The sequence below is a fragment of the Topomyia yanbarensis genome, chromosome 1 (assembly GCF_030247195.1).
Source record: "Topomyia yanbarensis strain Yona2022 chromosome 1, ASM3024719v1, whole genome shotgun sequence".
NCBI lineage: Eukaryota > Metazoa > Arthropoda > Insecta > Diptera > Culicidae > Topomyia > Topomyia yanbarensis.
Window position 1 is genome coordinate 139,767,897 of NC_080670.1, and position 18,272 is coordinate 139,786,168.

General features: G+C 33.8%; 1 protein-coding gene across 1 annotated transcript in view; it reads left to right on the forward strand.

The window, feature by feature from the left end:
- Window positions 1-815: 815 nt before the first annotated feature.
- Window positions 816-18,272, forward strand: part of LOC131695301 (homeobox protein Hmx) — a 126,937-nt gene continuing 109,480 nt past the window's right edge. Inside the window, exon 1 of the mRNA XM_058983797.1 lies at window positions 816-1,951. Within this exon, the coding sequence (XP_058839780.1) occupies window positions 1,395-1,951 (557 nt within the window). The 5' untranslated portion in view covers window positions 816-1,394. The remainder of the gene's footprint in view (window positions 1,952-18,272) is intronic.

Genomic DNA, 18,272 nt, shown 5'->3' on the forward strand with positions numbered 1-18,272 from the left:
AGCCTTTGAGATTTCTAGCCCTGATGTTATCCTATGCTGATTTGTTCGTTTTTTCTTTAGTTTTGAAGCCAAAAGTCTTATTTTTGCTAAAGAAAAATAGAATAACATATTATTGTTGAAATAATAATACTACAAAATTTGTGAAAGGCTTCTGTAGTTACCTGGGCAATTGTGTATAGAAGAACTGTTGCGAAATTCCTGGAAGTTGGTCCAGGAGATATTGAGATATGGTACACACCGTATTTCTCGAGGTACCTGAAAATTTATTGTAACTTAACCAATTTCAATATTTTGCAATGAAATTTCAAGGAAACGTAGTTATGAAAAGAATTGTATGAAAATTAACTGAAATTAGAGAAAATGAGCACGTAATTTACATTTTTCATACCAAAAAACATTTCAAATTATTTCAAATTTATTTTTCAACGGACAGAAAAGTAAAGAAAAACATGTATGAAACAGTCCTTTTTTGAAGACTGCATTGCGTCTACACATACAGCATACAAAGAAAGTAACAAAAAAGAACAAAGTTTGCTAAATCCCCTCCGAAATTCAAATCAAATTAAAACTCAGTCACCCCTCATACGACTTTGACCAACACAAAAGCGTTAGGGTTGTTCACCAACACACACATGTACGTGACTGAGTGTAGGCTGCTGTGATAGGCCATCGGTAGGGGATGAAAGCGCTGACTCCACCCCTTTTCGAAGTTCGACGCACTTTTCGAAAACGTTCGTTTCACTCTTCCTAGTTTTGTTCCATCCTTCTCTCGCTTGCACAAACGAGGGTTGTTTTAGTCCTTGCGTACGATCTTCCTTGAGTGTTGTTCCTGCTGCTGTTTGAAACATATGTTTGTATATGCGCGCGCGTTGACGAAGGGTGCAGAGCAGAAGCACAGCGGCAATAAAATCCATAACAAAACAAACAAGCGATTCACAAGTTGTTAGTTAAATGGGGTTTAATAATTTTGTTGTATGTTAAACTCATTTTGTAATTTGAACGCTACCGACGAGTAAACAACGTGTGTTCTGGTCATACAGTGTTGTGCTAGTAGCTAAGTTCCCACTAGTGGAAAATGCTGGAGAATAGTGAATTGCACTGTGTGGAAGTGTGAGCGGAAACGGTATCACTCACTAAGGGATATTCACCGGGATTTAGTTCAGCAGAATCATTTGAACCCAGGTGTTGACTCAAAATTATTACGATTGATTGAAGTTTCTAATTCGTTTGTTCGAGCAATTGAGTAATCGTGGTATCGTGGCTGAGAAAAAGTATTATCCAAATAGTGTAAAAATATGGCAACATAATAATCCAAGTTTAACACTTGATTCCTGTAAGCGTTACATTATTAAAACTGGTGTATACTGAAATTCGTGTGTAGTAAATTAAAAGCTATGTCTTCTTCGGAAGTGGATATTGACGTTAACGTGGTGTCCAGCCCGGAACCGAGTCCTCGTGGAATCATAGGCTCAGAAAGTCCTCATGCGCTGCACAGTGATGATGAGCACATATCGTCGCCGGATAATACCCATCTTCACCACAGTCATATGCACCATCCATCGCTTGTTAATCACCTGCAGCATAATGCAACTAATCAACACAACTATCATAGTATAGCCAGTGGCCTAAGTAATAACAACAATAGTTTCTCGCATAGTCCAGAATCTCAGCTTAGTCCTCCAAAAACACCTCCACCGACGGATCATCATCAACATTCGTTAGAAGGATCACCCACGGTGGGGAAAACTTCTGCAACGCCCGGATACACTAGCTTCTCAATATCCAGCATTCTTAGCCGTCATGAGCCTAATTCTAAGAAAGGTGTCGGTGTGATAGCACCTATCCCATCATTGCCACTGTCCGCTGCAGCGGCGGCAGCAGCTGCTGCTGTTGTCTCGTCGAATGGAAACGGTGGAGCCACGAGTCCACAAGATGCAGCCATGCTTTCCAGGTGAGTATCATTTTGATTTATTATGAAATATGTTTATGTAGTAGGTCGGTATTTTGTCGTTTTTCATCTGTGGTGAAATAGGTTCATCTTCTAATCCTAACTGCTGTCGAAATGTATGAACCAATAGTAATTGGGATAAGAATCACTCTATGTTCCGGGGTCAAACAATAACGGTGTTAGTTAGGTAACAGATTCCACGTTTGCGTGTAAAATCCCAACTATCTGTATCAGACTTGTGATTCACAATCATAAGTTAAATCACAAGTCAAGCAATTAAAAGGGAAGCTCGCGTTGCATGTGAAATAATCGTTCTATTAGTGATATTAAGGAGTTATATATGTTGCGGTGCGGGATAATAGGGAAAAGTTGTAGAAGAATTTGTGTAACGATGGGTAGTCTTATTTTTATTGAATACTTGTTATACGTCTTGCGTAGTGCAATGTCTAATTTGTAAAGTCAGCTTGAGAACATGTAAATATACTAATAATTATCGATTGTATAACAATTTCCGCCGATGACGATTCCAGTCCAATAACTCAGCTGAAAGCATAAAGCCGAACACATGAAATGTGTATAGGGAATTGTGGCGCTCTTGAACGATCCATTAAAAAACATTTTGCAGGTGGGGACGATTTTTCGAAAAGGTCACTTTTTTATCTGAACAAACAAATATCATGAAAAAAAATCTTACCATTGATAAAGAAATTTAGATGAAAAAATTTAATTGTTCAAGAAAGTGAATAATAAATTACGAACACATAAAAAAAATTTAAATCGGTTGACAACTTTTTCGGCAATCCTAGGCACCACGACGACGTTTTTGGAAAAATATGATTTCGAGATAATCGTGTTTAAAGCAACAATTGACGCGTCACGCCTCCGAAAGGGATCAAGATGAAAAACACTTTAATTCTGCTTCTGCTGCTCGATTCTACATAAACAATCGGGAATTACATGATTAAGACCTTTAAGATAAAATAATTTTTTTTCGATTTTTAGGCCGACCTATGAATGACCTATGAACATATGATATTCCTGACGGTTAATTGACCAGTTCCAGTCAATAAATTAAGCTGAAATTATTCGGTTGAGCTTGATTCCGATTAATCGTTGAAAAATGAGTAGCGATATTTTTCTTGGATTGAGTCAAGATTGGTACTTTCGTTGTAATTAATGCTGTCCCAAGAGACTTCTCCGAAACAGCGATGCAACATTTTTATTTATACTGGGTTCTTCCAGTTTTTCTACACATTCCGCTCAAACAGACAAATTCGAAAACCTTCTTCAGTGTGCCATACAATAATAAGATTACCAGGAATTCGATAATCCAGGAATTTCGAACTAAATTCAAATGTTAGCTGAAATGACTAATCGTAGTGAGAATTTAGTCGTTGGTGTGAATATAATAAAAGTCTAGGGCAACCTATTCTCATGCTTAGCTCTTGACGAAAATAAGCTTTTGAGCCAGAGTAACGTATTTCTCAAACCCGTCATATTTCACCGAATCCCCTGGGTTTTGGTAGCAAGGTTAAGTTTTGGGAATTAAATTTTGCTAGGCACAATGTCTTGCTTGAATTGTTCCACTGCAAAAAAACTTAAGTTTGCTGGATAACTTGAAACATGTCTATGTCAAGTGTGATGGTGCTAAAGTCACAATAGAGATGCGTTAAAAAAATTATCATCATTTAACGCAGTAAGCGATCTTACAAAATTTATGTCACTATATGGAAAAGTGGGTTAATTTTGTTTTCAGCTAACTTTCGTATTATTGCGGTTAACGAAGGGCCAAAATAGGGTTGGGTGGACCCATACATAGAGGCATTTACGCGCATTCCGCGGGGAAAAAACCTTCCAACAATAACATCCGGTCACATAATATATGATTTCGCAATACCAGCTTTAACTCGCGTGATGATTTGTTTGTTAGAAAGGCGCGTCTTACTCATTTCAAACCTTCAGGAACAAACGGGAGGATTCCTCCAATTGATTCAGGTTGGCAATCTACTCCATCTCCAGTCTTCCAATCACAAAGTACCCTGATGCATTCCTTCCTTCCCACGTGATTATATACAGTTTATTGAACTATGAATATACAATCAGTTTTCAGTTCAGCATATATGTGAATATATTCAAAATAATAAATATAATGTACTAGCCAATACCCATCGCGCGTTGCTGTGACTTTCAACGAAATAAGAGGAAAACACAATTTGTTCCGAAGCGCCATCTGGCAGGCAGATAATCCCCAACCAATAGCACACAAACACGCTCCATAACAAATGCCTACTGTGTATAAATTTTTACGGAAATCGGTTAAGCCGTTTGGGAGTCTATAAATCATATACATACAAACATTGACATTTATATATATAGAAGATAGATAGATAGATAGATAGATAGATAGATAGATAGATAGATAGATAGATAGATAGATAGATAGATAGATAGATAGATAGATAGATAGATAGATAGATAGATAGATAGATAGATAGATAGATAGATAGATAGATAGATAGATAGATAGATAGATAGATAGATAGACAGATAGATAGATAGATAGATAGATAGATAGATAGATAGATAGATAGATAGATAGATAGATAGATAGATAGATAGATAGATAGATAGATAGATAGATAGATAGATAGATAGATAGATAGATAGATAGATAGATAGATAGATAGATAGATAGATAGATAGATAGATAGATAGATAGATAGATAGATAGATAGATAGATAGATAGATAGATAGATAGATAGATAGATAGATAGATAGATAGATAGATAGATAGATAGATAGATAGATAGATAGATAGATAGATAGATAGATAGATAGATAGATAGATAGATAGATAGATAGATAGATAGATAGATAGATAGATAGATAGATAGATAGATAGATAGATAGATAGATAGATAGATAGATAGATAGATAGATAGATAGATAGATAGATAGATAGATAGATAGATAGATAGATAGATAGATAGATAGATAGATAGATAGATAGATAGATAGATAGATAGATAGATAGATAGATAGATAGATAGATAGATAGATAGATAGATAGATAGATAGATAGATAGATAGATAGATAGATAGATAGATAGATAGATAGATAGATAGATAGATAGATAGATAGATAGATAGATAGATAGATAGATAGATAGATAGATAGATAGATAGATAGATAGATAGATAGATAGATAGATAGATAGATAGATAGATAGATAGATAGATAGATAGATAGATAGATAGATAGATAGATAGATAGATAGATAGATAGATAGATAGATAGATAGATAGATAGATAGATAGATAGATAGATAGATAGGTAGATAGATAGATAGATAGATAGATAGATAGATAGATAGATAGATAGATAGATAGATAGATAGATAGATAGATAGATAGATAGATAGATAGATAGATAGATAGATAGATAGATAGATAGATAGATAGATAGATAGATAGATAGATAGATAGATAGATAGATAGATAGATAGATAGATAGATAGATAGATAGATAGATAGATAGATAGATAGATAGATAGATAGATAGATAGATAGATAGATAGATAGATAGATAGATAGATAGATAGATAGATAGATAGATAGATAGATAGATAGATAGATAGATAGATAGATAGATAGATAGATAGATAGATAGATAGATAGATAGATAGATAGATAGATAGATAGATAGATAGATAGATAGATAGATAGATAGATAGATAGATAGATAGATAGATAGATAGATAGATAGATAGATAGATAGATAGATAGATAGATAGATAGATAGATAGATAGATAGATAGATAGATAGATAGATAGATAGATAGATAGATAGATAGATAGATAGATAGATAGATAGATAGATAGATAGATAGATAGATAGATAGATAGATAGATAGATAGATAGATAGATAGATAGATAGATAGATAGATAGATAGATAGATAGATAGATAGATAGATAGATAGATAGATAGATAGATAGATAGATAGATAGATAGATAGATAGATAGATAGATAGATAGATAGATAGATAGATAGATAGATAGATAGATAGATAGATAGATAGATAGATAGATAGATAGATAGATAGATAGATAGATAGATAGATAGATAGATAGATAGATAGATAGATAGATAGATAGATAGATAGATAGATAGATAGATAGATAGATAGATAGATAGATAGATAGATAGATAGATAGATAGATAGATAGATAGATAGATAGATAGATAGATAGATAGATAGATAGATAGATAGATAGATAGATAGATAGATAGATAGATAGATAGATAGATAGATAGATAGATAGATAGATAGATAGATAGATAGATAGATAGATAGATAGATAGATAGATAGATAGATAGATAGATAGATAGATAGATAGATAGATAGATAGATAGATAGATAGATAGATAGATAGATAGATAGATAGATAGATAGATAGATAGATAGATAGATAGATAGATAGATAGATAGATAGATAGATAGATAGATAGATAGATAGATAGATAGATAGATAGATAGATAGATAGATAGATAGATAGATAGATAGATAGATAGATAGATAGATAGATAGATAGATAGATAGATAGATAGATAGATAGATAGATAGATAGATAGATAGATAGATAGATAGATAGATAGATAGATAGATAGATAGATAGATAGATAGATAGATAGATAGATAGATAGATAGATAGATAGATAGATAGATAGATAGATAGATAGATAGATAGATAGATAGATAGATAGATAGATAGATAGATAGATAGATAGATAGATAGATAGATAGATAGATAGATAGATAGATAGATAGATAGATAGATAGATAGATAGATAGATAGATAGATAGATAGATAGATAGATAGATAGATAGATAGATAGATAGATAGATAGATAGATAGATAGATAGATAGATAGATAGATAGATAGATAGATAGATAGATAGATAGATAGATAGATAGATAGATAGATAGATAGATAGATAGATAGATAGATAGATAGATAGATAGATAGATAGATAGATAGATAGATAGATAGATAGATAGATAGATAGATAGATAGATAGATAGATAGATAGATAGATAGATAGATAGATAGATAGATAGATAGATAGATAGATAGATAGATAGATAGATAGATAGATAGATAGATAGATAGATAGATAGATAGATAGATAGATAGATAGATAGATAGATAGATAGATAGATAGATAGATAGATAGATAGATAGATAGATAGATAGATAGATAGATAGATAGATAGATAGATAGATAGATAGATAGATAGATAGATAGATAGATAGATAGATAGATAGATAGATAGATAGATAGATAGATAGATAGATAGATAGATAGATAGATAGATAGATAGATAGATAGATAGATAGATAGATAGATAGATAGATAGATAGATAGATAGATAGATAGATAGATAGATAGATAGATAGATAGATAGATAGATAGATAGATAGATAGATAGATAGATAGATAGATAGATAGATAGATAGATAGATAGATAGATAGATAGATAGATAGATAGATAGATAGATAGATAGATAGATAGATAGATAGATAGATAGATAGATAGATAGATAGATAGATAGATAGATAGATAGATAGATAGATAGATAGATAGATAGATAGATAGATAGATAGATAGATAGATAGATAGATAGATAGATAGATAGATAGATAGATAGATAGATAGATAGATAGATAGATAGATAGATAGATAGATAGATAGATAGATAGATAGATAGATAGATAGATAGATAGATAGATAGATAGATAGATAGATAGATAGATAGATAGATAGATAGATAGATAGATAGATAGATAGATAGATAGATAGATAGATAGATAGATAGATAGATAGATAGATAGATAGATAGATAGATAGATAGATAGATAGATAGATAGATAGATAGATAGATAAATAGATAGATAGATAGATAGATAGATAGATATATAGATATAATGAGTATGAATAACATAATAGAAATAGTGAATGTAATACATATAGTAGCGATTATTATGAATAAAACGCGTATTTAGAATATAATATCCCGAAATGGAGATTCTGGATAAAATCAATATATAAATTTAAAGCATGGAAGAATATACTCTATAAGGTACAATAACTATAAATTTAGCTCCCTGCTCATACGTCAGTCACTACACAAGACCTAGACAAAAATGGAAATGTGTCACGTTCAGAAATCAATCCGGTATTGATGGAACGGCGCAGTGTAAGTAAACAGAAGTCACGACATTTAAGTTATTATTTGTCTATCATTCTCAAAAACAACGTGAACGTTGCACATTTTTGCATGTTTTTGAATTTAAAAGCAAATAAATTGTGACGCTCCTTTTATATGCATCTTGACGTAACTATTTTTAAGTGGGTCGCTCATGCGACCCTATTTTCCAATATTATCAATACTTTCTTCCTTCACCTGCTTGCTCTTAATATTAAAAATACTTCACATTTTGCAGTCCCTTGCTAATTGAATAGCATCAAAATAGTCAAAGTTGTAATTAAAGTATGGGTTGGAGTACTTTAACCGTTACAAAATGTATCCAATCACAAATCATGTAAATATTTATACAAAGGATATTTTTTTTCAGGGAAATTAACATAAAACAGATCATATAAAACAACGTTTTTTTAAACTGACACATCACGTTAAGCTTGAAAAAAACATCGAATCACTCATAATCAAATAATTAATTATTAATCAAAATTATTTCCTTTCGCTTTTGTGATCAACTGCAACCGTTTTGGTATGCTTTCCATTAAGTTTTCCACATACTCATGATCAAGCCTTTCCAAACTTCTTTAAGAGCTACAAAATGCAAATTGTTTAATAGTTACTCCGAATTTGTTCACACTAGTGTTAAGAATGCCCCACAGATTTTTGATTGTGCTGAAATGAGGGCTCTCCCAAAACGACTCTTCCAAATTTTCGCTCAAAGCAATATGTCCGTCCTCTGTAATTATCCCATTGATTAAAGACAGATTTTCAGTACCAAACCACGACAAACATCCCCAAACCACAATGTTTCCTCCGCCATGTTTCATGGTTGGTTGGAGATGTTTGTCCAGCAGCCCTTTCATCGCTTTTTCGCCATACTTTTAGTCGTCGTTTTCGGTTGAACAGCGCAAACTTTGACTTATCCGACCAGACAAAGTGTTTCAAAAACTCCAGAAGCATGTTAATGTGATTTCTTGCGAATTCGAGCCGCTTGTTATTTTTGCCGATGAATAGTGGCTTTCGAGCACAATGGCTATTCTAACCATATCCAGTAATCCGCCGTAGACATGTTTTGTCTAAAATGGAAAGGTCATCATTGGCGTGCGCAAGGGGGGGCTAGGGGGGGATATAGCCCCCCCCCTAATGCTCTGGAATTAAAAAGGCATATATGGTGATTTCAGGAGGTATTACATGGAAAGCGAGAACAAGAGAAACTTTCAACTTTTTTCTAAAACTTAACAGTAATATAATCTTGGAAGAACTATATAGATGCTATTTATTTGGATAACAACTTATTCTACTTCTGTCTTCTTTTCATTTTAACGACATTAAATTACCTAGAAATTACTAAGTAGCAAAAGTTTTAAAAAATTAGTTATGAAAGGATTTGGAATATACAGATAGGAAAGCTAAAGCATGGTAAAGAGGGACGACTCTGCTGTTGCCGTGAAACATGGTAGATTTAAGCAATTCGTAGTAACTCTGCCTAAGCACGACTCCTACCAGCAAAAGATAAAAAACAGTCCGGAAGCTTCTAAACCTCTTCCTGTAACAATTGAAGTTTTATAGCACGCTACAAGAGCAATAGTTTAATAGAGAATACCAAAAATATATGTTTAAATATCTTATTTCATGGAAAGCATGAGATGTATAATTCCCCTTTTAGGACAAAAGGTTTTGGGGAACGATCAATCAAGAATAGTAGCAAGTTCATAAGGTGATCAGTTCAGCAGTCACATGACTATCGGATAACACACGAGGAAACTTGTTCGATGTGGAGTGCCAACGAGCAACAGATGAGAAAAATCAGACTAGGACCTTATTGCTCGCACTGGTTATACATTAGAACAGTGTAGTGAGCTGAAAGCCGCTGAAAAGGACGATCACGACAGATGCGCATAAGGCTTGATAATTATGGACTAGCATGTTAGAGACAGTGTAACCTTCCGGCAGTCGCGCTGAGTGCACGCTGCTTTGGAAATCTAGCGAAATCGTCTTAAGGCACCAGCGGCTGCTCGTTCAGTGGGCCATAAGCGCGACTTCCGTAGGGTTAAAATGATATTCAGTTTTGGGCATGTAGAGCGTAGGAGACTCGTTAAAGTGATCAGTAGACAACCTATAAGGCGTCGTCGATTTTTGGGGAAAGCGTTGCTGTCACTGAAAAAAGGCAATCGAGGAAAATATGTGTGTGGAGCGTGACTGGAAAGTGGCTCCCAGGAAATGTCTAATGCATTTAACCATGGTTCGCATCAAATACCCAGTCGCTATAAATAGCACAGGTTTACGAAAAACATTGATTTCTTTCTTAACTATGTTTTCTAAATGCATTTTGGACCACTCAAAAAACCTCGAAAAGTGTTATTAAATATTTTCCTACAGAAAGGAAGTTTTCTATTTTCTACTTGATTCTCGGAGTTGCTCAGAAGTTGTTCAGAAGTTTTTGTTTGTCATAATTTTTCTTACAAATCCATTAAAGATTCACCCAATACCTTAAATAGAATTTTTTTTTAAATTGAAAAAGTAATTTTAGGTGAAAATCTAGGTCAGAATTCACATACTGAAAAAATTGATATCTTAAATTGAAGTTAACAAAGTTTTAAAGTAAAATAAAAATTATTTTTCAAACTTAAAAACCTATAGTGAAAAAAAAATCAGTGGGCCATAATCCATTACCAAATAGAAAGAGAAATAATACATTTCGTAAATATTTTGATCTGATTATTCAAATTCAATTTTTGTTTTTTTGGTATTTTTGTTTTGTATATCTCATTATGATTTTTTTTATGGATTTTTCCACCTTTCGAGCTCAGTTCTTAGTACTTTTTTTATTGATTTTATTTATGCTTTGCATTTTGTTCAGTTGTAAAACTTTTCATTGAAACATTCTTGAGTCTTGATGCTCAAAAAAAAATTAATTGGTATTAAAACAAGGTAACTTTATAGCAGGCGGCCTATTAAAATTGAAATAGCTCGTATGTTGAGATCCACTCTGATTTTTAACGAAATTTTTTCAAAATGATTCTAAAAATTTAGAAATAAAATTCCAAATTAGAAATATTTGGAACTCATTGGAATGTAGAATCGTTATGAGTTTTCTTTTCCGGTATAGTGCTCTTTGTGACCGGTTCTGTAAATTTTTGACTGCAATTTGCTTGCAATGAAATGCAAAATTGTCACGTGATGGAAAATAGGGAATTAATTCTGCACAAAAGAAATGACAACCCGAGTATGATGATCACAATGGCCAAACCTTTATATGTGCAGTACAAACAGATTTTATGTAATGTGTGTCTGCTGTCCTGACGGTGCCATTGTGTTGTCGAAGCGATGTCATCGTTTTCGTACAGGGCTATCAATCAATCGAGCTGGACCGTAAAGCAAAACATTATGGCCAAAATCGCGGGTCTGAAAGATGTATGGTCAGGATCTGAACAAATTCAATAAATGCACCTGAAAGGGTTATGAAAATTTGAATTTAAACAGCTTCCGGGACAGAAGCTTTATATTGCCAAAGATCACAAATTTCCAAGAAGTATAAAATTGTTGTTGTAGACAAGTTTGCCGGAAAAAAGTGTATGATCAGGCAGTAAAGTTGCAGTTATGGCCATAAGACTCCGATTTTCATCACAACCTACAATATGAACCGAGTTATACATCTACGATAGTCTTAAAAACAGCTAGTGATTAATTAGGTCCCTTCCAAGTTTTTCCAGATTTGGCGAGTAGCTACTACAGTAAGAATACGCAATAGCAGTTCCGGGATAATGACGTCAACGTCCTTGAGAATAGGATGAACTTCCCAAACTGCCCGGAATTCCAACCAATCCAAATCTATACTACATTATTTAAATATATAAAATTGAAACATGGCTAAGGATGATAATTCTATGACCAGATACTGGAAAAAAGCAGCAAAAGATGTTGACCAGCAGCTTGTGCAGAAATTAAATGCAGGTATCACGTCCAAAGTTCAAATTTTCATTCGAGTCGAATAAAAACCGCAAAAATCCACAATGCACAGTGATTCCATTCCTTAAGAGAGGGGTCATAAATGTGTGCAATGCAAATATCGCTACTAAACTATATTTCTTTAGTAAATTTTGGGTCGCTGAATCCGAATTTCACATTAAAAAAATTATTGTATCCACATAACAGTGTGATATGGCTTTTCTTATTAGACTAATCATTCATATTTAATAAACATTATTTTTTGCTCTAACATTTTTTTAGAGTATCAAATAGTACATTTTTTGATGTGCTTGCAATAAAAACACGATTTTTTATTGAAAATTCTTGAAACTGCAGCTTTTGTGCTTGAACGCACATATTTTAATATCCTTTCCAGTGAACATGATATCTCGTGAACCAAATCACAGACCAATCTTTTGAAAATGATAATTACATTTGAATTGTTTGAAAATAATAATTAAGCTATTTAATTTCAAGATATGAAGTATTAATAAATAATATAGTTTTAAAATGTGAAATGAATTTTTTCGTCTTGTGCTAACTCGTCAAACATATACAACATCTTAGATTCTCCAGGCATTCTGGGTGCAGACATGCGCAGCTAAAGCCTAGTTTAAAAGGAACTGAATAGTCTGAAGATCATATTAAAGAAAAATTTGCGAGGGATATCGACGGAAAAAGTTAGTTAAAGCCAAAACCACCATAAGAATTCATCTCTATACTAAAAAATCAGTTCATTATTATCAAAATGAAGTTTATAACAATAGAACATATATCCATAACCGTATAATCACGAGATAAAAACACGCTCTTGCCAATAATTTTTTTTAATTTAATGGACTATAGGGGGGACCACTGTGCAATGTATCTTTAAACTACAATAAATACGCATCATTTTCTTCTAATAACGTTTTATGCTAAAGCATACTTCCAATTAAAAGCATCAAATTGGCTTTGCTTATTGCAGTATACATAAAGCAAATGTTAAAAAAAATCCAGTCAACTCATACGAAATCACAACATTAAATATTCTTAAAAATTCCATGCATCAATAGTTTATGAGTTATGTGGGACTGAAAAATGGTCAAGTTTACTAACTTCAAAAAAATCATATAAAAAACCTGTTTTAATCCACCTAGCGATGCAATTGTGCCTTTCTCATTTCTCTAAACTATGGCACGGAGGCTTTTTATGTTCAACATAATTGCGGAAATGTCCATTACATTCTTAGTACACTATGCACTTATACACAATGGCATGCCAGCCACGAACTTGATGATCAATGTTATCTGCTTGCTAACTCATTTTGTCATGCGGGGGTGGGTATGTGAGGAGGGCGAAAGTCCCATGAACGAACGACTCCCCAGCTTAAATTGGTATGCTTTGTGATATAGTGGTGGTTTAAAGATGATGGGGTTGAAAGCCCCCCTATGAGGGCTGGATGGGGTGGTGGTCTGAGGGGTGATTTAAGGAGATTTTTAAGGGAGGGTAGTGAACAGTAGAGGGGGGGGGGGGGTGTAACCCCTCTCCGTAAACCATCAACTACGCCCCTGTTAAAATCCAGAAACCTTATGCGAGTCGAAAAAAAATTAGGTTGACGTTTTGCATAACCTTTCTATATGAGAAAGGCAAAAATGTGCCAAAATCCAAAAAAGTGAATCGTCGTCAAATTTTTTTTCGAGTTTGCATCAAATCTCATGCACCTTGAACACATTTAGCATCAAAAATAAAAATTCTATTTTTAATTTTTCCTATAGTTTATATGAGAAATTTCTGTGTGGCCGCACTCTGAAACCCGTAATTCCGGAATCAGAATTCCGATCGATCCAAAATTCAATAGCAGCCGATGGAAAGGTTGCACCTTTCATTTGAGACTAAGTTTGGGCAAATCGGTCCAGCCATCTCTGAGAAAAATGAGTGACATTATTTGACACATACGCACATACATACACACACATAGGGTTCGTCGCGGTGCGGATGTGGGCGGTAAAAGGATAGTCCGCACCGCAACCGCAAAAAAATAATAAAACCGCACCGCTTACCGCAACCGCACTGCATTTACTGCACCGCACCGCGCGGTAATGCGGTAAATGCGGTAAAATTCTGCATTTTTGAAAAGTGTGTTGAAAAATTATCAATTTTTTTGAATAACCAAATATAATAAAATATTACTCTTATTTACACGTACATAAACTTTGACGGACTCCTCAGAATGTAACATTTATTAAAAAATTAAAAAAGTTGACACTTTGCAAGTTTTATTAATAAAATTCCGTACATTTTGAGATAAATACTTTCGAAACAAGGTAAATCTTAGCATAGCACTGAAGTCATATGAAATGAAGCTGTACTTAGGGTTGTGGTACCGGTAATACCAGTACCGAAAATCCCGGGAATACCGACCCATTTTTGGTACCGTAATACCGGTACTGAAGAAAAGCCAGTACCGTTATTTTCGGTACCATACAATTTTTTTATGAAAAATATGTGGATTCTCTAGGGGGACATGTTTCAAAATATCGGTCTGCAAGATGACTTTTAATTAAATTAATTACCTTCTATAAGTTAAACATTACTAGCTCCCGTTGTACTGAACGGAATGTTTAAATTCTTTATATTGTTATTATTAAATTTTAACGATCTTGTACTAAATTTCATAATATTCACATCTAGCGTAAGAGACGTAAAAATTTGCTATAATTTTTTTTATTAGCGACATTCTGATTGGTTTCCATTTTTTACTGGGTGGCATGTAATAAGACTATGGTCTGAATCATGTCTTTGGTTTGCTCTTAAACCTTTATTTATAAAATAAAGAACAGCGATTTAGCAGCTAACAATTTTAGACTTGGTGAGCTACTCCAAATGGGGCGATTTGTGATTATTAGTGATACGAAAATTCAGCAAAACTCCATAGTTTACAGGAAAGCAAAGAGCCTTGGTATGCAGGTCGAAACCAATTTACAGCAAATCAAGAGAAGAAAAGCGAGCAACCTGCTCGGATTTACTGCCATTCTCGCTTTGATTTACTGTTATTAATAGTGTTTCTTACTTTTACCATCTGTTAAAGTCGATAAAAGTCGCACCGCTTAGCAGTTATTGATTTCATAGTGGCCTAGATTTCGAAATAAAAGAAGGTGCCGCTTACGAAAAATATTTTCTGTTGAAATGAGTCATGCCATTCCGAATCAATTAAAAACAATAAACATGTTTTTTGATCAGCACAAATCAATCATCTGAGAATAAGGTCATCAGTTTCAGCATTTAATTTAATTTTGAAGCTCTTTTCGAATTTAAAAAAAGGGCTTCAGTACCATAGTACCGGTTCTCGACAAAAAGGGTCGGTACTGCGAACCCTACATGTACTTCATCATTATACATACAAAAACGTTCTTCCGCAGCAATCAATAGGAACACTTTTAAGTTCTCCAAATTAATCAAAAGTTCTCCAATTTAATCAAAATTCACAGTTGAGAAAATGTCATCGTAAACGATTCATAATTCCACGATTGTCAAGAGGAATCGGGAGAAATGATGCATTTTTAAATTGGATTTGACAGTGCAATTCAATTGTTTTTCAATGATTGTATTGTGCATTTTATATATTTGAAAAGGTTCGCTTGTAAATTTTTAAAAGTGTTGAAAATATGTCGTAAAAATACTGATGCCAAATTATTTTGGACACAGCTTATAGATTTTATTTCTTAGTAACAGATTGTTTTATCATATTAGAATAAACAAAATGTAAAAAATCAAGTAACGATAGGTCGAATACAGATTATATTCGGATTTATTTTCCAATCATTGTCAAGTCCATGGAAATTAGAGCAATCAAATGTTTATTATGTTTCCCTATTGTAAGGTAATAAGTTTCGTCGTTCTTAAATGGTAAAAGTCAAAGTTTTAATTCACTTTTTAATGCAGACTGCAGACTTATCAATTATTTTTTTAAGTGCGGTTGCGGTAATACCGCGCGGTAAATGCTCATTTCCCGCACCGCATCCGCAAGAAAAAGTGTCTTACCGCACCGCAGTTTTTGCGGTGCGGGTGCGGTAAATACCGCGCGGTTGCGGTAAATACCGCAACCGCGACGAACCCTACACACACACATACAGACTTTTTCCGATTTCGACGAACTGAGTCGAATGGGATATGACACTCGGCGCTCCGAGCCGAGATTAGGTTGACGTTTTTCAGAGTGATTGCATAGCCTTTCCATATGAGAAAGACAAAAACGTGAGAATTGTTTTGCGTCAAAGACCACGAGAAATTTTTTTCGAGGAAGTAGAAAATGTTTAATGTTAATTTTTAAGCCTACTTAAAATGGGATGATAATTAGATAGAGAAATACTTTGATTACCTTTTTTGAGAAACCCGTTTCTACATTTAAGAAATAAATGAAACAACTTCAATTTCAATAACAAAATAAAATAGCTGTTTTACAATCGAACCTTTACCAGAAATCTACCTGATAATGGAGGTTTAACATGACTGAATGTTTTTAAGCCGTTAGCCCCCACTAATGGAAAAGGCTGCGCACGCCTATGAAGGTCATGCTGTGTTGTATGTATTGAAAATATAAGATAAACTTTAGCATATGATACTGTAGCAAACATATAAGAATAATAGAACTTTGTTTGATATGTAAAGAAACATTTATAGCGATTAAATCTTATATACCAGTCAGTGGATCTTTTTATGCCAGTCATAGTATGTGTTTTGCTAATATATTACATTTTCGATGTCAGAATCAGAACAAGCGACCCCGAAAACCCCTTGCAAGACGTTTTAGGCCAATATTTAAAAAAAAACATGAAATTTAGTCAAGTAAAGTCGCCATATTCGATCTGCCATTTTGAATTTTACATTTTCGATATCAGATTCAGAATTAGCGACTCCGAAAACCTATATAAAAGCTAAAAATAACGGTATTAACAATAAAAAAAATCGCGTTGCGATGGGTTAACTCTCTTAAATTCGCGTAGTGCACTGAGCGCACATCGTTTTGAAATTGTAGCGTAATTGTTTTAGAGGTCCAGGCAGTCGCCCAAATGTAAATAATGACGCGACTGCTGAAGGATTTAGAATTTCAATGATGCTTAGTAGTTTAACTCGCGGATTGGAAAAACTAAACTGTTTAGCAATCAAATATATATTCATAATAATATTTCTTTAGAAAACTGATTAGAGTCTATAAGCTTTAAAATTTCGCTCATCATGTTGGTCTCATCGTGTTCCCTAAGTGATCTGTCCAAAACATGCCGTAAGTCTCATCATATGAGTCGATCAGTTTGTAGAAAGTAGAGCATCCATTCAACCCCCAACTACAATGACCAACGGCTGCTCAACAATCCAGATTGCAAACCCAGAAGCTAGACGAGCAAAACTACTAATGGCCAACTAGCAATAACCTAGACGTATTGTGGCATGAGCTGCTCAAATGATTTTAGTACGACTTAAAAACCGACGGAATGGCTGATTGGACGTGAGTATCAAATAGCGACGAACTAGAAAAACTAGACAAAAAGCTAAATACTTGTAGTGGTTATACGCCAATACAAGGAACGATATGGTGAGCTGAGGACAGCCGACAAAAAATATCGTCGATGTAAGAAACGTGGATACGCCGAAAATGTGTGGAGGCCGAAGCACGTGTTGCCAGGAACAACGTACGAGAGTTTTACAATAACCGCAAGGATAATCTGTTGAAAGATCATATATTTCCTTAACTGACTGAACGCAACAGTCCACTGCGCGATTGTGATGATTTGGGTGGAAGAAGAAATATGTACTTTCCCGTATTTTGTTTAGCAGATTGCGATTATTGGATGAATACTTCGTTGATTAAATGATGACGTAAATTTCGAGATGGACGTTCAATGGGCCCCTGTGACAAATTCTGGATAAATTTCGGAAATACAACTTACGGACTCGTCTGTTTGTGGACTGGCGTACGACTCAGTTAAACAATACGAACTCTGGTAAACATGACATGACCTCCCAACAAAACTGGCTAAGCTGATTTACACCGGATTCAAATAAAGCTTCAGAATAACCGTTCAGACTTTCTACTCCTTTGTG